Below are 25,463 nucleotides of genomic sequence, written 5' to 3' on the forward strand. Positions count from 1 at the left end.
TTTGTTCAGCACATTGCTAACGGTCTAAAAGGTCTTTATTATTCAGAAATGCTACCCAGGCTCCTAACAAGATCGAAAGACTAATATTATCTTAGTAGATGTATTTTTGTGCCTTGTACAAATCTTGAAATTGCTTCAGAAATAAAAGATATTCACGGCCCTTGTTCATGACCTGTTTGATTTACGAGGATATTTAGAAAATTCAAATAAAAAATGTAAACCTGTAACTATGAATTAACCATCAAAGACCCAGGACGAATAGATTTTTTCAAATGGCTCGCATGCAGCACCTGGTCGTCGGAATTCCTCGCGGTTTCATTTGTGCTCAATGGCAGTAGCTATATTTTTGCCCTGATATATTTTCAGACCGTTCAGAATTTCTGTTCAGATCCAAGTTATTGCTAAAAACTAAGTATGCGCGGGGGTACTGTCCCTTAATCCAAATATCTCTTCAATGTTCTGGACGTGTTTATGTCCAAATTTATCAAATTAACCATCAAACCAAATCAAAATATATTTGTAAAGATTTTAGTCGAGTGTTTACAACGCAACTGAAATTGAACTTCTGATATTGTTTCAGGGCCGGATTTCGGGGTCAAAATGGGGGAGACCAGGGGCCATAACATCAATTGCTATGAAACTGGGCATGCGACTGCTCAAACTTCATGAAAATATATCAGAAGCTCAAAGAATTATAAAGAAGAAGAAATTTACCTTCTAAAGTTTGGACCACGGCCGGATTCCTGTGCGCCCAATGAAACTTTATTCCTCAGGAAGTTAATTCAGGATTGGTCCTGAAGTTCCTGCAGGAGCTCCTCCGGAAGTTCCATAAGGAGTTCCTCCGGAAGTTCCTTGAGGGGTTCCTCCAGAAATTCCTTCATGAGTTCTTCCGGAAGTTCCTTCAAGAGTTTCTCCGGAAGTTCCTTCAGGAGTTCCTCCGGAAGTTCCTTCAGGAGTTCCTCCGGAAGTTCTTTCAGGAGTTCCTCCGGAAGTTCCTTCAGGAGTTCCTCCGGAAGTTCCTTCAGGAGTTCCTCCGGAAGTTCCTTCAGGAGTTCCTCCGGAAGTTCCTTCAGGAGTTCCTCCGGAAGTTCCTTCAGGAGTTCCTCCGGAAGTTCCTTCAGGAGTTCCTCCGGAAGTTCCTTCAGGAGTTCCTCCGGAAGTTCCTTCAGAAGTTCCTCCGGAAGTTCCTTCAGGAGTTCCTCCGGAAGTTCCTTCAGGAGTTCCTCCGGAAGTTCCTTCAGGAGTTCCTCCGGAAGTTCCTTCAGGAGTTCCTCCGGAAGTTCCTTCAGGAGTTCCTCCGGAAGTTCCTTCAGGAGTTCCTCCGGAAGTTCCTTCAGGAGTTCCTCCGGAAGTTCCTTCAGGAGTTCCTCCGGAAGTTCCTTCAGGAGTTCCTCCGGAAGTTCCTTCAGGAGCTCCTCCGGATGTTCCTTCAGGAGTTCCTCCGGAAGTTCCTTCAGGAGTTCCTCCGGAAGTTCCTTCAGGAGTTCCTCCGGAAGTTCTTTCAGGAGTTCCTCCGGAAGTTCCTTCAGGAGTTCCTCCGGAAGTTCCTTCAGGAGTTCCTCCGGAAGTTCCTTCAGGAGTTCCTCCGGAAGTTCCTTCAGGAGTTCCTCCGGAAGTTCCTTCAGGAGTTCCTTCAGGAGTTCCTCCGGAAGTTCCTTCAGGAGTTCCTCCGGAAGTTCCTTCAGGAGTTCCTCCGGAAGTTCCTTCAGGAGTTCCTCCGGAAGTTCCTTCAGGAGTTCCTCCGGAAGTTCCTTCAGGAGTTCCTCCGGAAGTTCCTTCAGGAGTTCCTCTGGAAGTTCCTTCAGGAGTTCCTCCGGAAGTTCCTTCAGGAGTTCCTCCGGAAGTTCCTTCAGGAGTTCCTCCGGAAGTTCCTTCAGGAGTTCCTTCGAAAGTTCCTTCAGGAGTTCCTCCGGAAGTTCCTCCGGAAGTTCCTTCAGGAGTTCCTCCGGAAGTTCCTTCAGGAGTTCCTCCGGAAGTTCCTTCAGGAGTTCCTCCGGAAGTTCCTTCAGGAGTTCCTCCGGAAGTTCCTTCAGGAGAACCTCCGGAAGTTCCTTCAGGAGAACCTCCGGAAGTTCCTTCAGGAGAACCTCCGGAAGTTCCTTCAGGAGAACCTCCGGAAGTTCCTTCAGGAGAACCTCCGGAAGTTCCTTCAGGAGAACCTCCGAAAGTTCCTTCAGGAGAACCTCCGGAAGTTCCTTCAGGAGAACCTGCGGAAGTTCCTTCAGGAGAACCTCCGGAAGTTCCTTCAGGAGAACCTGCGGAAGTTCCTTCAGGAGAACCTCCGGAAGTTCCTTCAGGAGAACCTCCGGAAGTTCCTTCAGGAGAACCTCCGGAAGTTCCTTCAGGAATTCATCTGGAAGTTCCTTCAGAACAAACTTCATGAAAACACATCACAAGCTCAAAGAATTCTGTTTGAACTTGAAATTGCTCTTCCAGAAATTCCAGGTATTTCTCCGGAAGTTCCTCCAAGAAATTCTCCGGAAGTTCCTCCAAAAATTCATCCGGAACTTAATCCCAAAATTCGTTTGGAACTTCATCCCAAAATTCGTTTGGAAGTTTCTTTAGGAATTCCTTCGGAAGTTCCTCAAGGAGTTCCTACGGAAGTTTATCCAGGAATTCCTTCCTAAGTACCTTCAGGAATTCCTCCCGAAGTTCTTCCAGGAGCTCCTTGAGGAACTATTCTGGAAGTTCTTTTAGGAATTCCTCCGTAACCTCCTCCAGAAATTCTTTCGGAAGTTCCTCCAGGAATTCCTAGGCGAGCTTCCGAAGAAATTCCTAGCGGAACTTCCGGAGGAACTCCTAGACGAACTTCCAGGGGAATTCCTAGAGGAACTTCCGAGGGAATTCCTAGACGAACTTCCGGAGTGATTCCTAGAGGAACTTCCGGGGGAATTCCTAGACGAACTTCCGGGGGAATTCCTAGAAGAACTTCCGGAGTAATTTCTAGACGGACCTCCGGAGTAATTTCTAGACGGACCTCCGGAGGAATCCCTAGACGAACTTCCGGGGGAATTCCTAGACGAATTTCCGATGAAATTCCTAGAAGAACTTCCGGGAAATTTTTCTGGAAGAACTTCGGGAGTAATTTCTAGACGGACCTTCGGAGGAATTCCTAGACGAGCTTCCGGGGGAATTCCTAGACAAACTTCCGGAGGAATTCCTAGACGAACTTCCGATGAAATTCCTAGAAGAACTCCTAGAGGAACTTCCGGAGGAATTCCTAGACGAACTTCCGGGGGAATTCGTAATGAACTTCCGGAGGAATTCCTAAACGAACCTCCGGAGGAATTCGTAGACGAACTTCGGATGAAATTCCCAGACGAACTTCCGGGGGAATTCCTAGAAGAACTTCCGGATGAATTTCTAGAGAAACTTCCGGAGGGATTCCTTGAAGAACTTCCGGAGTAATTCCTAGAGGAACTTCCGAGGGAATTCCTAGACGAACTTCCGGTGGAATTCCTAGACGAACTTCCGGGAGAATTCCTAGACGAGTTTCCGAAGGAATTCCTAGCGGAACTTCCGGGGAAATTCCTAGACGAACTTCCGATGAAATTCCTAGACGAACTTCCGGGGGAATTCCTAGACGAACTTCTGGGAGAATTTTCAGACGAACTTCCGGGGGAATTCCTAGAAGATTTTCCGGATGAATTTCTAGAGAAACTTCCGGAGGGATTCCTTGAAGAACTTTTGGAGTAATTCCTAGAGGAACTTCCGATGAACTTCTTAGAGGAATTTCCAGACGAACTTCCGGTGGAATTCCTAGACGAACTTTCGGGAGAATTCCGACAAGTTTCCGAAGGAATTCCTAGCGGAACTTCCGTGGAATTCCTAGCGGAACTTCCGGGGGAATTCCTAGACGAACTTCCGATGAAATTCCTAGACGAACTTCCGGGGGAATTCCTAGACGAACTTCTGCGAGAATTCCAAGACGAACCTCCGGGGGAATTCCTAGACGAGCTTCCGAAGGAATTCCTAGCGGAACTTCCGTGGAATTCCTAGCGGAACTTCCGGGGGAATTCCTAGACGAACTTCCGATGAAATTCCTAGACGAACTTCCGGGGGAATTCCTAGACGAACCTCCGAAAGAAATTCCTAGCGGAACTTTCGGAGGAATTCCTAGACGAAATCATATACCTGTCCATTGCTTTGTTTTTTATGGGATGAACATCGGAGTCATGAGATGAAATCCAGGAGCAGTTCCCCTTAATATCAGTTACTTTAGAATGCCTTAATATTAAGATACTTATTTGAACAGTTTTGACTTTCGATCCACGAACCCATTGTCACCCGGATGATGGTATGTGAAAGATGGTCGGAGTTGTCAGAGAAAATGAATAATGCAACACTTCACTTATTATTTTATGTTTTAATCTTATTTTTTGACGGAGCTCATGACTATTCGGTTTGTTCTAAAATTTATCATCACGTAGAATTGGACGAGTTAGGTTAACAATGCCACAGATGATCATCATTATGTCATCCATATTCCCAGCAGTCGATGCATCTATTGTATCTTGGAGAATTGAAAATATTTTTAAGCGTTGCATGACTCTCTCGACGTGTATTCTTGCCTTGGCGATTGCTTCATTCGTAACTGCTTCGGATGCCGTCATTTTTCCATTGCGCATAAATGGAGGAATGTGCAATTTGATCCCTTTCATTGAAAGCTCGTTTTCTATGGTGAACCCTTTGTCAACCATAACTTCGTCCACATGAGCATTCAACGAAGAGATGAGGTTTTCCTGATTAAATATAAATTTATCTGATGCTTTTCCTGAGTACGCTTTACTACAAAATATGATGAGCCCTGCCGGACTCACTCCAATAAGAAGCTTAACTGTACGCCTTGACTTATATTGAGAATAAGTGGCCAAACGGCAGTTGAGGCATTTCAAAGTAGCTAACGGTATCTCAGTGCAGTCTAGAATAATAGTTACATTGGCAAATTTTCCTTTAAAACAATGAGGTATATTGCGCATTATTTCCTCCTTCTCCGGCATGTATACGAAGGCAGATAGGATCTGCGCTAAAATCTGCACTGTATAATCAAAGTACTTAGCTACTGTAGAAGTGTGAATCTTGAAGAGAATTCCCATTGCAGCGAATGATAAGTTCTGTTTGAGCTTTGCAAAGACAAGAATAACCCTATCTGTACAATGCATACTGAACTTGTTGGGATAGACAAAATCTTCGAGCCTTTTCGCTGCCAAACATAATTCTTGCAAAACTGCTAGCGAAGGTAAGCCAGTCCACGTATTTAAGTCGTCGTCACTATCGAGAATATCAGAAAATTTGAACTGTACTTTAGTCTCCCCCTTCATAGAAGTATCCACGACATTTTGAACGGCTATTGTCGCGTTAGTAGCACATGTCGCATCGGATAATCCATCGTATAATTTTTCTGAATCAACAACATTCTCTCCTAATTCAGTGTTCTTGAAACCACATGAATGAATAGCATTTTCGTCAATGATATTCTGGGTCGTCGGGGATTTGACATCATTGTTTTCAGCTGTTCCAGTGGGTGAAATAGTTGGGCATGGTTCGCACAAAGTCACTCTTGCATTTTCATCGCTGTCAAGAGTGCATGATTTAAAACTAGAATCTGCTATTAATTTCTCTCGACGATATGAAACTCGAGATAGGTCGTACGGATTATGCTTAAAAAACTCGTTGTCCTCAGGCAGATTTCTGGATGGAATCGCATTTTTCTTCAAATGTTTTCCTCCTGTAAGAAAAGATAGTAGAATATCATTTAATTATATAACACAGACAAAAGTATTTTTTATAATAAATTCCGCAATGAGTCGTTAAACCCCCTATGCAATGCAGGGAAGCGCCATTGTAAACGGCAGGATTTGATTAGTTATCCCACACATATGTTTCTTGTCAAATCTGCCGTTTCCGTCGCCGTCCCAAGATGCCATAAACCCATATGTTTAAATTAATATAATTATTTATTATTTACCTGGTATATAGTCAGACTTTGAGAAGTGTAGACTGCAAACTTTAGAACTCTTCCTGACATTTTTCATCTTGAGAATGTGTTTCCACTCGATGAAACGTTCATGAGTTTTTGGAAAGCTGTGCAAGGTCACAGTGTCATTAGCGCGTGATTTACAGTCTTTCACTTTGCACACACGACATCCTCCTGACTTAGCTAGACTTCGACAATATGTGTGATCCTGAAGCACGTTGATGTGGTCTGTCTTATGAGGTTTCCTGACAAATCGCTTCACTCCAATCGACGGAACGGCACACGGTCGTAAATACAGAGAGTGCACTACAAAATAATAACAAAAATCAATCAAGGCACGTTATTTATAAATATGTATGTGCAATGAAGTTACCTGATAGAAAATCGCTGGTTTTAAAATGTTTCTCGCAAATTCTCAAACCGGGGGCAAATACGTCATCAGTGGTCAGCAATACTCCCCTCCAAAGATCGAGTAGTTTTGGCTTCGTTGATGTAGGGAAAGGGAACAGATTGCGCTGCCTTCTTGTGCGGCATCCCGATATGCAGCAGCTGGCTTTAGCAATTAATTTCACTCTGGTTTTGGGAATGTTGACAGACGGAACCGCCCAGCGTTTCAGTTTTCGATTCGAGTCTATAATAGATTATTTTCGTAGATCAATTGAACTTCAATTTGAGATCTGATTACTTACAGCGAATAAAGTCACGCGTTTTGAAGTGAGCCTGACAAATCCTTTCCTGTCGCATTCCTGACAGTTTCATGTATTTGCTCCATTTTCTAAATGCACTGCTGGATCTGGGAGGAACTGGAAAAAACGATGTGGTTGTGCCGCAACTCCAAGCTTCGCAGTCCGGAACAATGCATTTGAGCTTCCCGATCCGCTGTTTATAGCCCTTTAAAAAAACAAGAAAATAAGTAATTTATGTATGATCTTCAAAAGCTGGTTACTCACCATGTTAACGAACAGTGTTTTTCCTTTCCGATTTTTGCCAAACTTTAACGAACTACTTGTTATTTATTTAATAAATCACAATTTTGTTTCTTGTTCCTAAAAAATTAACGCACGGCGACAGAAACAAAAATAACCGATGACATTTTGCTCGTAGCGCCATCTGATAGTGAAATCAACGTAGATTCTCCAACTGTATAGAAATTAGCGAAAGTACGATACAAAACATCATTCTTGCACCTGTTCACGCACCCCAAACAGATCTTTCTTGCAGTGGAGGCGTCATCCATATATGGAGATACTGGTGGGAACATAGTTTGGTGAGACTATATTTTTGCATGGGAGTCGAACACGGCGCAAAATTTGCAATACTTATGATATACGAAAAATTCATTTAATGTGATCCATCTTGATATATTTAAATTGCCGACTAGTAACCAACAATAATGAAAAGCCTAATAGGGGAACGGTTCGGCACTTCATCCCATAGTTCCTATTTCCATCTCAACAAAAACAAAGCAATGAAAATAAATTTGGTTTGTTTCTTATTTTTGTGATTTTTTTCACCAGTGACGAGATTGGTGCGGTATTTCTTTGTTTTACGATGAGATGAATATATGTTCAGTGAGATGGAAAACGGAACAGTTCCCCTATATCACATTACCTTTTAATGAAAATGTAACGCACAAATGTTTTAAAATTATCTAATGAAAGCAGTCGTAATGATTCAATGGCTGAAATAGGCCATAGTTCAGTACCGTTCAACAATTATCAAACATGTTCAGCCTACAACCAACAACTAGATATTTGGAAGCTTGAAAGAAAACGCCGAATAGTATCTTTGTGGACCTGCGACGGCACTCCCCAGCATGTTTTACAAACATTTCGTGAACTTCCATTTTATGATGATGATGATGATGATGATGATGATGATGATACTACCATCTATTGTAGCAAGGCAACTGCCGATAGCACTGGCCATATTTGACAAACGATTTGATCATGATTATATTATTGTTTATATGTCATCAAACTCCTGTATGAAGGGCCAAAATGGATGGGGTGGTTCCATAAGCAGAGACACTTATGCGAATCCACGGGATGAATAGAGAATCTCCTTCCAGAAGAAAGTTCGTACATACAATAATATAATCTAGCCCTCGTTTCCCAGATTGACCCAATAGATGGGGAGAAGAGCCCGCCCTTTATCCACGAGATGTTAACAACAGGAAGTTGGCGATTCCACTCTTCCTATCCAAATCGCTTCAATCGGGTGCCCTGATGGTTATTTTTTGTTATATAATCATATAGTTTCAATATAATTTGGCATATATTGCAAATTTTGCGCCGTGTTCGACTCCCATGCAAAAAATATTGTCCCACCAAAATATGTTCCCACCAGTTCCTCCATATATGGATGACGTCTGTACTGCAAGAAAGAGCTGTTTGGGGTGTGAGATAAGGTGCAAGAATGGTGTTTTGGATTGTGCTTTTGCTAATTTCTATACAATTGGACGTGTGAGCATTTGTTTTGGTACTTCGAGAAACTTGCACGGTAGTCTATTCTTCGGTGAGAAAAGCAATATATGTATATAATGGAATTCTCTCATAAAGTTTCAATTCGCATGTCCTGGATGAGGGAGGTCCTCTCTTCAACACCAGCTAGTTTTTGATTATTGATGTTTTCAGATATACCAATAGTTTGTCCAAGAATGTCCTGGTTTAAATCAGAATAAAATATTCATCCTTCTGGTTCACAGATTGAAAAATAGACTTCTTAATTTCTGAATAGATGAAACAAAAGGCGGATGGCAGTATCATACTGTATGATTCATACATAATAACATGAGCGTTTTGATTAACATGACTATGTATCCTGATTTTGCTTGTAATGTCAGAATTCAGAAGAGTTGGCTAAATAGCTGGATGGAAAACCTGAATATATCTTGATTCTTCATTAGAGCTCAAAAAGATTCCTATACATATTTCAACAGAGAGAAATGATTTATTTCTGAACACACCTATAGTTTTTTTTTGTCAATATTGGTTAAATTTGAATATATGTCATTCATAGATCGTAGTTTAACATAGCACACATTTGAATAAAAGTTATAGAAGTAATGGATTCATATTTAGTATCTTTTTTTTTTAATTTCACTCATACATCTCAACAACGGTATTTCATATCAGTGCGGCTCGATATCATAGACTAGTCATATCAGAGGTACCCATATGTTAACCCACGTAGATTGAACGGAATAAATATCCTTAAAATCAGCTTCAGTTGTATATGATGATCGATATATTAAATAGTATAATATAATTATGAAAATAATACATATTTAGAAGATTCTCCATCAGAAGTGAGCCAGCCCATGGCTACAAGCCTCCTCAATAAAGAATAAAAATAAAGATTATTCGTTGATAGCTTGAGCTTGCTGAGCTTGATTGACTGCTCGTAGTTGCTACTCCATTATGACCAGATCAGCTGTTCTTGCATTAGGGAACCAACAGATGTTTGCTTGGGACTAAGCACACATCTTCAATGTACAAGTACTGGTGATCTCATTTGTTAGGTCATACTGGCGCCTGCCACGTCAGAATGCAAGTCAATGTAGGGAAGGGGGAGGAAATGATGATGCAATCACTCGCCCACTGCAAGCCGAATATACCTCTGCACTTGCCACGAGTTCATGCGGAATTTGTTGCAATTTCTGGGTTAGGTTGGAGAGGCAGAGGTCCGTCTTGGTTAACGAGCTGCCAATGTGAAAGATAGGAGAAGGTAACTGATGGAATTTCTAATTGGATGTAGAATTCTAGCAGATTACTGTTAGAATACTCAAGATGAAGGTATAGGAATAGTAATGGAAACGGTATGGAAGTCCATTTCCAGTTCTAGCGATTGCTAGAACATGAGAAATAAAGAGAAAGATACAAAGTAGGAGAATGGAACGGACCTGGGATTGAACCCACGACCTCCTGCGTATGAGGCAGAAGCAGTAGCCATATGACTACCAAGCCCGCTAAAAATAAAGATTCTCCGTTGATATGATAAAATTATGTTAAATCAGTTAAAATCTTGCAGAAAAGTATATTCTATGACAGGGGAAAATACATTTTTTGTCATTAATTTTAATTGAAAATGTTAAATTATTTTGTCAGCTTTTTATGTAATTTTCCAAAGTAGTTTATGTAATCCTTGAAAGCAGCTTTCTAACGCGCATTGATCATGCTACACAATGATTTTTCGTAGCAATGACTAGGAAGGTATCTTACCAGATACAGAATATCAGAGTGAAAATTGTTCCTATCAATGTGTGAAAAAGAAAAAGATATCGAGAATCGAGTTATTATAAGATTGTTTGAATCCCACCGTAATTAAGCGTAATTTCCCATTTCGTTATAGCGCCACTTTCTTAGTTTTTTATAAAAATCTACTCAGTGAACCCAAGTCGTTTTTTTAAACATGTTGAATAGTTTAAAAACATCAGTACATTCAAAGTTAATTGCCTATATGCCGGGTATTAAGCCACCCGGAGTGGAAATTAATTACTATGTCTGAAACTTGATTATGCATATGTACAACATGTGATAGATTTAGTTCGGAAAAGGTATTGGAGGGTAACCGCCCCTTCGGTGGGGTTTGATCCCACGACCCCAGTTAAAAACATGTTTCAAAATATTTAATGTTATAAAAGAATAACAAAAATTTCTTACCTTGACGAATTGTGTTTACTCACTTATAACCTACATATGTTGTTTCTCTGGACCGATTCCTTTTGCCATCGTACGTTTTATCTAAAGTACTTGATGATGTTGTTGGTGAAAATCCATACATTTCCATGTTTCGTTTCTACCGCTGTTGTCGGTGCCGCCATTGAGATCAATTTGTTCCAAAAAATGTTAGTACGCCAATCCACATGAAGATTATGTTTCTTCCGTCAACTCTCATCTGGTCCATACGCTCGTGTAGTCACTTCCTGAACAAGTACAAAGCTCCTCATCCAATTTAGGCAATTTGTCCATGCCCGTATTTGTCGAGTATATTCAAATAATTCTGATTTTGACTGCTTCTAGTACTTTTTTTACTATTTTACCAATGAAACGACAAAACATTGAAAACATGACGGTCGTAAAATTTCCCGTCCACTTCACACGACTCGTGAACTTCCATTTTATGATGGGCTTAAAAAGTCATTGGTCGATCCTCACGTCCTTAGGTGGTCAAATTAATGGTAATGTAGAGAGAATGATAATGAATATAAGCACCATATGGTCTACCTCATGTACGTAGGTGACGATTGTCTCAATTAAACGTTACTCGATACTCCATAAACATGCTCAAACGCAAGAGGAGGATAATGTGGTTGTCATGTTGTCAATGGTAATGTTTCAGTTTTACATTTGCTGCTTTTGATGTTTATAAAAGATATATTCTGGTTGATCTTTGAGAATTTTGTCCAGAAATCACTTCAGAATTCTCACTGAAACATAAAAAAATCCAAAAGGAATTAAGGAAGCTGTATTGATAGTTTTTATCCTGGAGCTCTTCGATGGATGTCCAGTAGATTTTTTTCAAAAGCTTCGCTCCAAGAACTTGGTAGATTGCATGGTATTTGCTCAAATTTGAATTTAATGTCTTCGTGAAGGGATTCATATAAAAACTAGTCGACCCAGCAGACGTTGTTTCTGCATAGTAGGCGAAAATGTGCGTTATGAACTGCCCATGCGAAATATCCATACGAATCTTACTTTTTGTTTTCATAATTTACTCAACCTTACTCTCGATTTTCGCATGAGGAAATATCATATAAACCCGTCGACGATAACGAACAAATCTGCTGAAGGAATGAAGAAAATCCGTCCAGTTGTTTTCGAGTTATGCGGATACGAATACAGACCATTTCATTTATATATATATACTAGTTGACCAGTATACTAGTTGATAAATATATATATCTTATATATAAAAATGAAATGGTCTGTGTTCGTATCCGCATAACTCAAAAACGGCTGGATGGATTTTCAGAAACATTCGTTATAGTTTCCGACGGGTTTATATGATATTTCCTAATGCGAAAATTATGAGTAAAGTTGAGCATTCGAAAAAAAACTTAAATTGTGATTCCTGTGCGAACTTTGCATGGGCAGTTCGGAACGCACATTCTCGCCTACTATGCAGGACAACGTCTGCCGGGTCGACTAGTATATATATATAAATGAAATGGTCTGTGTTCGTATCCGCATAACTCGAAAACGGCTGGATGGATTTTCTTCATTACTTCAGCAGATATGTTCATTATCGTTTCCGACGGGTTTATATGATATTTTCTCATGTAAAAATCAAGAGTAAGGTTGAGCAAATTGTGAAAAACAAAAATAAGATTCGTATGGCAATTTCGCATGGGCAGTTCGCAATGCACATTTTCGCCTACTATGCAGAACAACGTCTGCTGGGTCACTAGTTTTTATATGAATCCCTTCACGAAGACATTAAATTCAAATTTGAGTAAATACCATACAATCTACCAAGTTCTTGGAGCGGAGCTTTTTGAAAAAATCTACTGAACATCCATCGAAGAGCTCCAGGATAAAAACTATCAATACAGCTTCCTTAATTCCTTTTGGATTTTTTTATGTTTCAGTGAGAATTCTGAAGTGATTTCTGGACAAAATTCTCAAAGATCAACCAGAATATATCTTTTATAAACATCAAAAGCAGCAAATGTAAAACTGAAACATTACCATTGACAACATGACAACCACATTATCCTCCTCTTGCGTTTGAGCATGTTTATGGAGTATCGAGTAACGTTTAATTGAGACAATCGTCACCTACGTACATGAGGTAGACCATATGGTGCTTTTATAATAAAGTTTTATTCATTATCATTCTCTACATTACCATTAATTTGACCACCTAAGGACGTGAGGTTCGACCAATGACTTTTTAAGCCCATCATAAAATGGAACTTCACGAGTCGTGTGAAGTGGACGGGAAATTTTACGACCGTCATGTTTTCAATGTTTTGTCGTTTCATTGGTAAAATAGTAAAAAAAAAAGTATTAGAAGCAGTCAAAACCAGAATTATTTGAATATATTCGACAATTACGGGCATAGACAAATTGCCTAAATTGGACGAGGAACTTTGTACTTGTTCAGGAAGTGACTACTCGAGTGTATGTGAGGACCAGATGAGAGTTGACGGATGAAACATAATCTTCATGTGGATTGGCGTACTAGCATTTTTTGCAACAAATTGATCTCAATGGCGGCACCGACAACAGCGTTAGAAACGAAACATGGAAATGTATGGATTTTCACCAACAACATCATCAAGTACTTTAAATAAAACGTACGATGGCAAAAGGAATCGGAAGTCCAGAGAAACAACATATGTAGGTTATAAGTGAGTAAACACACTTCGTCAAGGTAAGACAATTTCGTTATTCTTTTATAACATTAAATATTTTGAAACATGTTTTTAACTGGGGTCGTGGGATCAAACCCCACCGAAGGGGCGGTTACCCTCCAATACCTTTTCCGAACTAAATCTATCACATGTTGTACATATGCATAATCAAGTTTCAGACATAGTAATTAATTTCCATCCGGGTGGCTTAATACCCGGCATATAGGCAATTAACTTTGAATGTACTGATGTTTTTAAACTATTCAACATGTTTAAAAAACGACTTGGGTTCACTGAGTAGATTTTTATAAAAACTAAGAAAGTGGCGCTATAACGAAATGGGGAAATTACGCTTAATTACGGTGGATTCAAACAATCTTATAATAACTCGATTCTCGATATCTTTTTTCTTTTTCACACATTGATAGGAACAATTTTCACTCTGATATTCTGTATCTGGTAAGATACCTTCCTAGTCATTTGCTACGAAAAATCATTGTGTAGCATGATCAATGCGCGTTAGAAAGCTGCTTTCAAGGATTACATAAACTACTTTGGAAAATTACATAAAAGCTGACAAAATAATTTAACATTTTCAATTGAAAATTAATGACAAAAAAATGTATTTTCCCCCTGTCATAGAATATACTTTTCTGCAAGATAAACATAATTTTTATCATATCAACGGAGAATCTTTATTTTTAGCGGGCTTGGTAGTCATATGGCTACTGCTTCTGCCTCATACGCAGGAGGTCGTGGGTTCAATCCCAGGTCCGTTCCATTCTCCTACTTTGTATCTTTCTCTTTATTTCTCATGTTCTAGCAATCGCTAGAACTGGAAATGGACTTCCATACCGTTTCCATTACTATTCCTATACCTTCAACTTGAGTATTCTAACAGTAATCTACAATCCTACATCCAATTAGAAATTCCATCAGTTACCTTCTCCTATCTATCACATTGGCAGCTCGTTAACCAAGACGGACCTCTGCCTCTCCAACCTAACCCAGAAATTGCAACAAATTCCGCATGAACTCGTGGCAAGTGCAGAGGTATATTCGGCTTGCAGTGGGCGAGTGATTGCATCATCATTTCCTCCCCCTTCCCTACATTGACTTGCATTCTGACGTGGCAGGCGCCAGTATGACCTAACAAATGAGATCACCAGTACTTGTACATTGAAGATGTGTGCTTAGTCCCAAGCAAACATCTGTTGGTTCCCTGTGCAAGAACAGCTGATCTGGTCATAATGGAGTAGCAACTACGAGCAGTCAATCAAGCTCAGCAAGCTCAAGCTATCAACGGAGAATCTTTATTTTATTCTTTATTAAAGAGGCTTGTGGACTGGCTTACTTGATGAAGAATCTTCTAATTATGTATTATTTTCATAATTATATTATACTATTTAATATATCGATCATCATATACAACTGAAGCTGATTTTAAGGATATTTATTCCGTTCAATCTACGTGGGTTAACATATGGGTACCTCTGATATGACTAGTCTATGATATCGAGCCGCACTGATCTGAAATACCGTTGTTGAGAAGTATGTGTGAAATTAAAAAAAATACTAAATATGAATCCATTACTTCTATAACTTTTATTCAAATGTGTGCTATTCGGAATCTTGCTATGTTAAACTACGATCTATTGATGACAAATATTCAAAATTTTACCAATATTGACAAAAAAAGCTATAGGTGTGTTCAGAAATAAATCATTTCTCTCTGTTGAAATATAGGATTCTTTTTGAGCTCTAATGAGGAATCAAGATATATTCAGGTTTTTCATCAATCTCTTAGCCAACTCTTCTAATTTCTGGACATTACAAGAAAAAATCAGGATACAAATACATATTTATTCTAATCAAAACGATCATGTTATTATGTATGAATCATACAGTATGATACTGCCATCCGCCTTTTGTTTCATCTATTCAGAAATTAAGAAGTCTATTTTTCAATCTGTGAACCAGAAGGATGAATATTTTATTCCCGATTTAAACCAGGACATTCTTGGACAAACTATTGGTATATCTGAAAACATCAATAATCAAAAACTAGCTGGTGTTGAAGAGAGGACCTCCCTCATCCAGGACATGCGAATTGAAACTTTATGAGAGAATTCCATTATATACATATATTGCTTTTCTCACCGAAGAATAGACTACCGTGCAAGTTTCTCGAAGTACCAAAACAAATGCTCACACGTCCAATTGTATAGAAATTAGCAAAAAGCACAATCCAAAACACCATTCTTGCACCTTATCTCACACTCCAAACAGCTCTTTCTTGCAGTACAGACGTCATCCATATATGGAGAAACTGATGGGAACATATTTTGGTGGGACAATATTTTTGCATGGGAGTCGAACACGGCGCAAAATTTGCAATATTTACTAAATTATATTGAAACTATATGATTATATAACAAAAAATAACCATCAGGGCACCCGATTGAAGCGCTTTGGATAGGAAGAGTGGAATCGACAATTTCGTGTTGTTAACATTTCGTGGATAAAGGGCGGCTCTTCTCCCCATCTATTGGGTCAATATGGGAAACGAGGGCTAGATAATATTATTGTATGTACGAACTTTCTTCTGGAAGGAGATTCTCTATTCATCCCGTGGATTCGCATAAGTGTCTCTGCTTATGGAACCACCCCACCCATTTTTGGCCCTTCATACAGGAGTTTGATGAAACACAAACAATAATATAATCATGACCAAATCGTTTGTCAAATATGGCCAGTGCTATCGGCAGGTGCCTTGCTACAATAGATAGTAGTATCATCTTCACCATAATCATCATTATCATCATCATAAAATGGAAGTTCACGAAATGTTTGTAAAACATGCTGTGGAGTGCCGTCGCAGGTCCACAAAAATACTATTCGGCGTTTTCTTTTTAACAAGCTTCCAAATATCTAGTTGTTGGTTGTAGGTTGAACATGTTTGATGATTGTTGAACGGTTCTGAACTATGGCCTATTTCAGCCATTGAATCATTACGACTGCTTTCATTAGATAATTTTAAAACATTTGTGCGTTACATTTTCATTAAAAGGTAATGTGATATAGGGGAACTGTTCCGTTTCCCATCTCACTGAACATATATTCATCTCATCGCAAAGAAAATACAAAAATACAAAGAATATAGAAAGAAAAGAGCAAAGAAATACAGCACCAATCTCGTCACTTATTTTTGCTAACACGCGTGCTCACTGGTCAAAAAAAATCACAAAAATTAGAAACAAACTAAATTCGTTTTCATTGCTTTGTTTTTGATAAGATGGAAATAGGAGCTATGGGATGAAGTGCCGAACCGTTCCCCTATTAGGCTTTTCATTATTGTTGGTTACTAGTCGGCAATTTAAATATATCAAGATGGATCACATTAAATGAATTTTTCGTATATCATAAGTATTGCAAATTTTGCGCCGTGTTCGACTCCCATGCAAAAAATATTGTCCCACCAAAATATGTTCCCACCAGTTTCTCCATATATGGATGACGTCTTCACTGCAAGAAAGATCTGTTTGGGGTGAAAGGTGCAAGAACGATGTTTTGGATCGTGCTTTCGCTAATTTCTATACAATTGGACGTGTGAGCATTTGTTTTGGTACTTCGCCAAATTTGCACGGTAGTCTATTCTTCGGTGAGAAAAGCAATATATCAACATAATTTTAAAAGGAATGACTCTCGCGATTGATGATTAAATATTTGAACGAACTTTCAGAGCTGATTTTATGGGAACATGACTCAAACGCTACTAATAAGGAAACTGCAAAAAATTCAAAACGCCTCCGACACAAAACCACTCAAACTAAATAATCTAAAATATTAATGAGGATTTAAAAAAACATCTGGATCAGGTCTCAACAGTGACCATTTGAGCAATTTAGAACCTGTGTTATTGCTCAGAGAATAATGAAAACATTATTGCTTGATTTTATCTGTGGCTTGATAGTGGAGGAGATTGTCGACTATAACTGCCTCGGAGTATTGTTTATCGGCTATGCAGTCTCATGACCAGCCAATACGCTATATTAATTCTGATTCGACGTTTCAGTTCTTTTATTGGTCTTTTTTCAATGGATTAAAACTGGTTCAGAGTTTCATTAATATAAGTATCTTTAGTTTAGTATACTGCTCGAATTAAAAAAAAATCACAATAAATTTTCAATGTTGGGTTTTGTGATTTTTTCCCTGACCTCAATCAAAATTCCCTGACTTTCCCTGACTTTCCAGGGTTTTCCAGGTAGTCGACACCCTGTCTAACACACCCTGATACTCTCTCTCTCTGACGCACCATATGAGTCTTCCTTGGAGACTTAACACTAACATACCATGTGAGTCTAACTTGGGTGCTAACCCTGTCTCCTAATTCACGCTCTAGCAAACCAATTTGAGACTTATTTGGGTGTTCACTCTAGCACTCCTTGTCACTCCTCCTTACCCACGTTCTGACACTCTGACTTACTTAGGTTCTCGCTTCTGACATGCCATGCGAGGCTGACGTGGGTGTTCGCCTCTAACATACCACGTGAAGCTAACTTGGATGCTCACTCTACTCTACTCTGCCATGCCTCGAGGTATCGATAGCGATAGGTATCAACCAGGCGGGTGCTAAGCTGTCAAATTTTTGTTGCCACCAATCGAGCGAATGCCGACGGCACTAACACCAAGCCGTAGTCTATGAAAAATAAACACTGCAGTGAGTGAGAATGTTCTGAAACGCACAAAGTTTGGATAATGCAAGAAACAACTGTTTCTGCTCAGCACACAGTTTCTTCTACCAACATAATTATTTATCTGCATATTTCACGTGAAAGTGAAGTGAAAACACTACATATTTACGGATTTGGTGTATTTTGTTCGTTGCGATCTTTAATTTAATATGTGCTTTCGACACCACTCTCTCTTGTAAAAACGGTAAACAATACAAATTTTTACAAATACCACCACAATTTATAATAGTATATGAGCATTTTGACATTGGAGTATAAATTTATGCGCCAAAAAAGAGGGTACTGTCATACTTGCCAAACTCCATATGAAAAAAATCCGTTGACCCCTCTGGTATCAACAGTTCTACCCTACGACCCTCCTACCTCGGCATGTGCAGTCTCACACCTATGCGCTCATTCTTCTGCCATGCCTCGATGTGGCGACTGCGGACACTCTTACATCGACATGTCCAAACCTCTCATTCACTTGCCCGCGCTCACCCTGTTTTCGCTCTAAGTAATCAATCACAAGTTAGTCATGCTTGTCGACTGCTGCTTGGCGTGCCAGATTCCCTGCAAGCTGCAGGCAATCTGAGTAGTTGCAATCGAAACTACATTCCACTTCTCCGCCGCTTGGCACATCCTCTGGATAATGGTATCCTGGGTTGTGTCCCGACCGCAAACGTCTAGCATAGCTCTTCTTTCGACGCCGAAACGAGGACATACGAACAGTATGTGCTCTGCAGTTTCATCAACACCTGGGCAGTTAAGGCAGACGAGGCTCTCCGCGTGCCCAAACCAAGGTACTGCCGGAAGCAGTCATGGCCTGACAGGAATTGTGTCAAATGGAAGTGAACTTGCTTGCGCTGTTGAATGCGTTGAATACCTCGCGATCTTTACCACCGAGTTAATAGTGTCCAACGTGGACTTACTCTTGCGAAAACCGAACTGATTGCTTGGCAGGCGTTCGTACCCTCTCAGTACGGAGCCAGCCTGTTGAGGATGATCCTCTCTAGCAACTTGCCCGTCGTGTCTATAAGACAGATTGGTCTATACGCCGATGGGTCGCCCGGCGGTTTCCAGGCCTTCGGAAACAACATCAATTTCCGCCTTTTCCATCTATCGGGGAATCTACACTTATCAAAGCATCTCTGCATAGCTAACCTGAACATGTTCGGGTTTCGCTATGATTGCTGCCTTGAGAGCACTGTTCGGTACCCCATTAGCCCCAGGTGCCTTGTTCGCTACTAGAGATTTGGCCACCGTGAGTAGCTCTTCATTCGTCACCGGAGCCACCATTTCGACCGCACCCATATTACCTTGCGGGACCGGACGGGAAAAGTACCTCGATAATCCTCCACGGAACTGACAGGGATCCCCGGACCTCGGATGTTGCACGTCATAGTTAGCCATTAGAGCGAATTGCTTTCACTAGCACCTCAGAATTAGGGGGCACCAAAGTCCCGCTATGCACGGCAAGAGTGTCGGGGGGTTGATGCTTCTGCGGTACCTCAGAAATAGGAGACATGAAAGGGTCTGCCTCGTAGCTGAGGTAGATGCGGCATAGGAGTCACCACCCTAGGGTCGCCTCCGGCTTGGTAGACAAGTGGTATCACTCCCTTGTAGGACGGATGATTACCTCACTGATTGAGGACCAATTGGTTCGTCAGATGCTCATTCGGGGTACCTCCTGCAACGCCGCCTACTTGTTGGTAGTCTTGCGGCTCAGGTGGGTGAGTGTTGGGGCACATGTGGTGCCAGTGTATCTTTGTGCACAGGTGATATATGGGAAGTACTTGGAGAATTGAGGCGCATACGTGCACTTGTGTACGTCATGTGTCGTTTTGGGAGGAGTACGTTTAGTTCTGCCTATCCTCCAGAAGTAATACTGTAAAGTAGCCCCGGGGGGATCAGGATATTAGCAGAGAGGGTAATTCAAGTAACCTTCCGCTACTTGGGTGGGTTTAGTGGGCCGGCCTTCAGTCAACCCCACTCCCTGAAAGATAATTTCAGGTATCTGTTCGCAGTTTTGTTTTCGTTCTCTATAAAAAAAAAAGATAAATCATGAAAGTTACCATTGCACAGTGTTGCTTTTTGCCGATTTCGTGCGCTTTTTTAATAGCATCGTTTCGGTTAGATATGAAAAGAGCCTTCTTTTGAGAAAATCTGTGAAATGATTAATTCACCTAAAAGTGAAATAAAAATTTTACTTATCCATCGAAACCAGATATGAGCCTAGTGTCTTCAGGAAAGTTGTTGCGGATGATATTTCAAGCCCCACCCCATGCCCACAGACAAACACACGTAACAGCTAGAACAACTTTCTGAAAAATCCATCACCCAATTACTTTATCACCATCTCGCGTGCACGTTGCACGAAATGTTATTTAGTACAACATCGTCAACAGAAGGCGCTAGTGTGAGATGTCAAATATAAAGGAAAACGATGCGCGCGCCTCTGTGTGTGAAACTCGCAAGCAGCTGACTTAAAACGACCGTTGAGTTGATGGACGATGGGCATTTCGTGAGTGTTACGTCTGTTTGTCTGTGCCATGCCTATGGCTTACATAGTACGAGATATGTGACGTTTTCTGTGGAAGGTCTCTAAAATCAGTTTTTTAGCATAACTTTTTTCCTATGTTTCAGGCACTTTTGCCACCTTCTACATTTTTTTTATAACAAAAATACACGCTTTTGTAGAGAATTGCGAAGTTCTATCTCTTTAAATTTAAAAGTTATTTAAGAAAATGTGTTTCCTTCGGGGATGTAACTTCTTTCGGCGCAAAATGGCGCACACAACTTTTTAGTACACTGAAACTGCTGTATGTTTACTCTTGGTTGAAGCTTGTGTTTACACGAAATTACACGTGAGTTATATAGATTTTAAATGTCCCACTTTTGCCTTACTCGTACACTAAGTTTATGTAAATGCTAGGACCACAATAAAAATGAACCTTTGATAGTTGGTCACCTATCAAAGGTTAATTTTATTGTGATCCTATAGTATATTACAAGCTCGATGAACTTAGCTGATGCCGGTATTGTGTGGCAACGAAATAACACTTGTTGTTTACTATATGCAGCAAATATCCAATAACTCCTAAACCATCTAAGTAGGCCTAATGCGAACCAGAACTGACAGCCACATCATTAGCAATCAAAGCAATCGGGAAATGTATCGTCAGTCACACGTAGTGAACCATCAGTGGCATAAGGTGTTTTGGAGGCTCCCGTTTGCCTACAGCTAGAATAAACTCCACATTTGGCGATTCTGCTGGATTAAAAAAACTACCCTTAGAATCTGGTTTTAAGCAAGCGGGAGCAATCGTGTTGCTTATCTAATGTGGAAGTGATGTGTTCGCACAAAAAAATTTGTATTAAGCGTGAGTATATATTTAAGATTGTGCATTGAATTTAAAACCGGACCGCATCGGCATATCTGGAATCGCTGGTAAATTTCATAGCCGTTAAAACTGTGATTCGATGAAAGAGTGAATAGTTTACATTTTTTTTCAATTGAACCTGTTTGTATTGGAGTGCGAACAAATCCTTGCGATGTACCCCACTCCTTGGTTTAATTTATTTCTACATCTTAATCACGTGGTTATGCTTTAGGTGTAAGATGCATTGAAGGGCCTAACTAATAATAATTGTGGTGTTTGTTACAGTCCCTATATTTGTCCATGAGGTGGGCCTAGATTTGAACGGTGTTTTGAATCCATTTTATGCAACGAAATCGACGGAATTAATTCCTCGACTAACCCTTAAAATTGCTTTTCCAGATTTATCTTTAAAAAGGCAAGCCTGAACTAGCGTAAGTTCAGCCAAACCGTATCAAGCAGTTTTCATTGTGAAACATAACACAAACATAGATATAATAAAATAGGATATCTTCTCATGTGAAAATTTTCGATTACTGAATCAAGAAATCATTATAATTAGAATCGCCATACACTATTTTGTGCGTAAAATAGAGTAATTGGTATTGGCACTTGTCGCGGATCAACACAACCCCGACCAACTAAATTAACTCTTTCTTGTAGTGGTATCAATTTTGATGCCAGTATTATCAAAGTGCGTCGATTAATTATCATCTTCAATATGTGGGTTCAATTAAAGTGCTCAGTGCAACTGATTGTTGCTGATGTTCGTAAAGAGCGCGAGTGATGCTCGCATAAAAAGCTCAGTACGACTTAGTATTGATAAATTTTTGAATGAGCGCGAGTGGTGCTCGCATAAAGTGCTCAGTGCCACTTAGTGTCGCGAATGTTCGTAAAGAGCGCGAGTGGTGCTCGCATAAAAAAAAGCTCAGTACGACTTAGTATGATTTATTTTTTGAATGAGCGCGAGTGGTGCTCGCATAAAAAAGCTCAGTACGACTTAGTATGGTTTATTTTTTGAATGAGCGCGAGTGGTGCTCGCATAAAGTCCTCAGTGCGACTCCCGTGCGAGTGTTCGTAAAGAGCGCGAGTGGTGCTCGCAAAAAAAAGCTCAGTACGACTTAGTATGGTTTATTTTTTGAATGATCGCATAAAATGCTCAGTGCGACTAAGTGTTGCTGATGTTCGTAAAGAGCGCGAGTAGTGCTCGCCTAAAAAATCTCAGTACGACTTAGTATTGATATTTTTTTAAATGAGCGCGAGTGGTGCTCGCATAAAGTGCTCAGTGCGACTAATTGTTGCTGATGTTCGTAAAGAGCGCGAGTGGTGCTCGCATAAAAAAGCTCAGTACGACTTACTATGGTTTATTTTGAATGAGCGCGAGTGGTGCTCACATAAAGTGCTCAGTGCGACTTAGGGCCGTTTTCTTCACCTTCGCTTAACTCTTAAGCGGTGCTTACTCATACGTTTAAACCTGGTTTAAGCACTAAGCGGATGTGAAGAAATCGGCCCTTAGTGTTGCTAATCTTCGTAAAGAGCGCGAGTGGTGCTCGCATAAAAAAAAGCTCAGTACGACTTACTATGGTTTATTTTTTGAATGAGCGCGAGTGGTGCTCGCATAAAGTGCTTAGTGCGATTTATTGTTGCTGATGTTCGTAAAGAGCGCGAGTGGTGCTCGCATAAAAAAGCTCAGGACGACTTAGTGGTTTAGTTATGCGGATACGAGTTATGCGGATACGAACACAGACCATTTCATTTTTATATATAAGATATATATATATATATATATATATATATATATATATATATATATATATATATATATATATATATATATATATATATATATATATAGATAGATATGCCAAGGAATCTTCAAACATATTTCCATGAGTTATTCAAAAGGCTCTATTAGATGTTCCTTATTAAGTTTCATTGGTTGTTGCAGTTTTCTGACATCTAGTTGACAGTAGTTGAACTTTCTACAAATAAAACAATGCTGGAGCTCCAAGACCGTTTTAGAAAATCAACTGAAAATCGATAAAATAAATGGAGTAGGTGTAGCTCCCCTTAGAATTTGAGATTATGTCACTTCTCCACAAACGCGACCTATTTGTTTTGGATATTTTCCATGGGATCACTGCTTTTTTTAAACCGAAGGCAACAATCGACAAAAATCAAACGACCTGATTCAGACCAAGGCCGCGGTGGCCTGTGCGGTATATAAGAGTCTTCTCCATTCGGCTCGGTCCATGGCTACACGTCGCCAACCACGCAGTCTACGGAGGGTCCGCAAGTCATCTACAGTTTCTGTCCTGTCCAGCAAATCTTCTTCAGCGCCACGACGTCGAGGTCGCGGGGATGTAATTCATCGTAGATCATCCTGTCGGAACCTACGAAACCCAGCGACTTGCAGTTCCATGTTCCCCACAACTCGCAGATAGCCTGGGGAGTGATCGTCAAGCCCTTGGATATAGTCTCTGCTGCCCACATGCGACTCCAGGGAGTCCGTGAGAATTCCCAATGGTGGATAAAAGCATTAGAAAACTTATAACATTAATTGGAGCTTAATTTGAAAAGATGTGAATTATAAAAATCTTTCAGGAGCTCTGCGCATTTACTTGAACCTTTGTGAACGACCAGCAATACCTACAATATTCTACAAATCCTTAATGTTCTGTTTCTAGAATTGATTAGGCTTCCAGTAGCTCAGGAACTCATATGGATTTCAAGGATTCACACATGCAGAAATTTTCATACGCTTCTAGGAATTGAAATTTCATACCTGGAATTATTCGAAGAATGGTCTGGAAAGTCAGGGAATTTTATTCTCTAATTTGAGTCGACACCCTGTTAGAGAGCCCAAGTAACCAAAAGTTCCTTTAAGAGTACGTTTTTCGCTTAAGCAGTTCAGTGAAGCTGATTAAGCGAAAAACATACTCTTAAAGGAACTTTTGGTTACTTGGGAGAGCACCCAATTAAGCGGGATGAGTGCCTGTGAGCGTGAATGAACGAGTACATGCTTCTTCTTATTTGCATTACATCCCTCACTGGAACATTCCCGCCTCGCTGATCATTCAACACTTCCACAGTTATTAACCGCGAGGTTTCTAAGTCAAGTTACTATTTTTGCATTCGTATATCATTGACACTTCTTACTTACTTACGGATCCTGTACACCTCCGGTGGTGCAAAGGGCCGACTCATTGACACGATGATATTTAATGCTCAGGGCATTCGAGACAATTTCCAAACCGAAAATTGCCTAGACCGGCACCGGGAATCGAACCCAGCCACCCTCAGCATGGTCTTGCTTTGTAGCCGCGAATCTTACCGCTAGGCTAAGGAGGCCTTGGGCTGAAAGTCTCGCTAATAAAGACATAAAAAAAGTATTGCCTACTGCCCCATTAAGTACTCAGCTCCCAATCGCTTGCACCACTTGTGTCATTCAGTCAATCGCTCCTTGTAGGTATTACTTTTTTTTTTAATCTTTATTAATGAGGTTTTTAGCCCTAGGCTAGTTCACCTCAGAGAGCATGGTATTACTTGTAATATCTACATCTCCCTTATGTCTTCACTTTGTGCATCTCCTGATGTGCATCCATTTGGGCATGGAACACCCGGCACATCTCTAGTGCCTCAACGTCCACCTGCCCGGGCTTCGATGCTGTCAACAGGTGGTGGTCACCCCTTCAAGCCACAGAGTGGCACCGTTTTCCTTACATGTCTCCAATTTCCGAGGTGCCGCAGTACTTCCCGACACTCCTGCCAGGCCTAGCGAGACTTCACTCATTCTACCACTACCGACCATGCGTACCATGCGAGGGTTACTTATATGTGTCGGGTTTTCATTTCATATATACCAAAACACTAATACAGTATGCTCACCCATACATTCGATCCCTCACTCTGTGGGGATATTACGTGTAATACCCTCAACCCCCTTTTGCTTGCCCCACTTGGGAGTGTGCGGGTACTACCCCGCTACCACCCACTCGCCGCCAAAGCAGCCC

The 25,463-nt window shown here is 40.5% G+C and overlaps 3 protein-coding genes across 14 annotated transcripts in view; 1 reads left to right on the plus strand and 2 right to left on the minus strand.

Annotated features, from left to right (window-relative positions):
- Positions 1–25,463, plus strand: part of LOC134207634 (cation-independent mannose-6-phosphate receptor) — a 614,852-nt gene that overhangs the window by 134,784 nt on the left and 454,605 nt on the right. The gene's annotated exons all lie outside the window — the stretch shown is intronic.
- LOC134207633 (protein toll-like) overlaps positions 1–25,463 on the minus strand; it is a 265,471-nt gene that overhangs the window by 75,870 nt on the left and 164,138 nt on the right. The window lies entirely within an intron of this gene.
- On the minus strand, positions 92–7,058 carry LOC134219112 (uncharacterized). The gene is made up of 6 exons (XM_062697806.1): positions 6,928–7,058; positions 6,667–6,868; positions 6,351–6,608; positions 5,969–6,283; positions 4,572–5,728; positions 92–172 (listed from the first exon to the last, which is right to left on the minus strand). Exons 1-6 carry the CDS (start codon positions 6,928–6,930, stop codon positions 92–94), a joined length of 2,016 nt encoding a protein of 671 aa, XP_062553790.1. The 5' UTR covers positions 6,931–7,058.

This window comes from Armigeres subalbatus, chromosome 1 (genome assembly GCF_024139115.2).
Source record: "Armigeres subalbatus isolate Guangzhou_Male chromosome 1, GZ_Asu_2, whole genome shotgun sequence".
NCBI lineage: Eukaryota > Metazoa > Arthropoda > Insecta > Diptera > Culicidae > Armigeres > Armigeres subalbatus.

What these genes read in the sequence shown, in the direction of transcription:
- LOC134219112 (XM_062697806.1), bottom strand. An exon ending in AACGCGTGACTTTATTCGCT is followed by an intron (nt 6,609 to 6,666) that starts GTAAGTAATCAG and finishes AATCTATTATAG; the next exon opens with ACTCGAATCGAAAACTGAAA. An exon ending in AAAGTCTGACTATATACCAG is followed by an intron (nt 5,729 to 5,968) that starts GTAAATAATAAA and finishes CTTTTCTTACAG; the next exon opens with GAGGAAAACATTTGAAGAAA.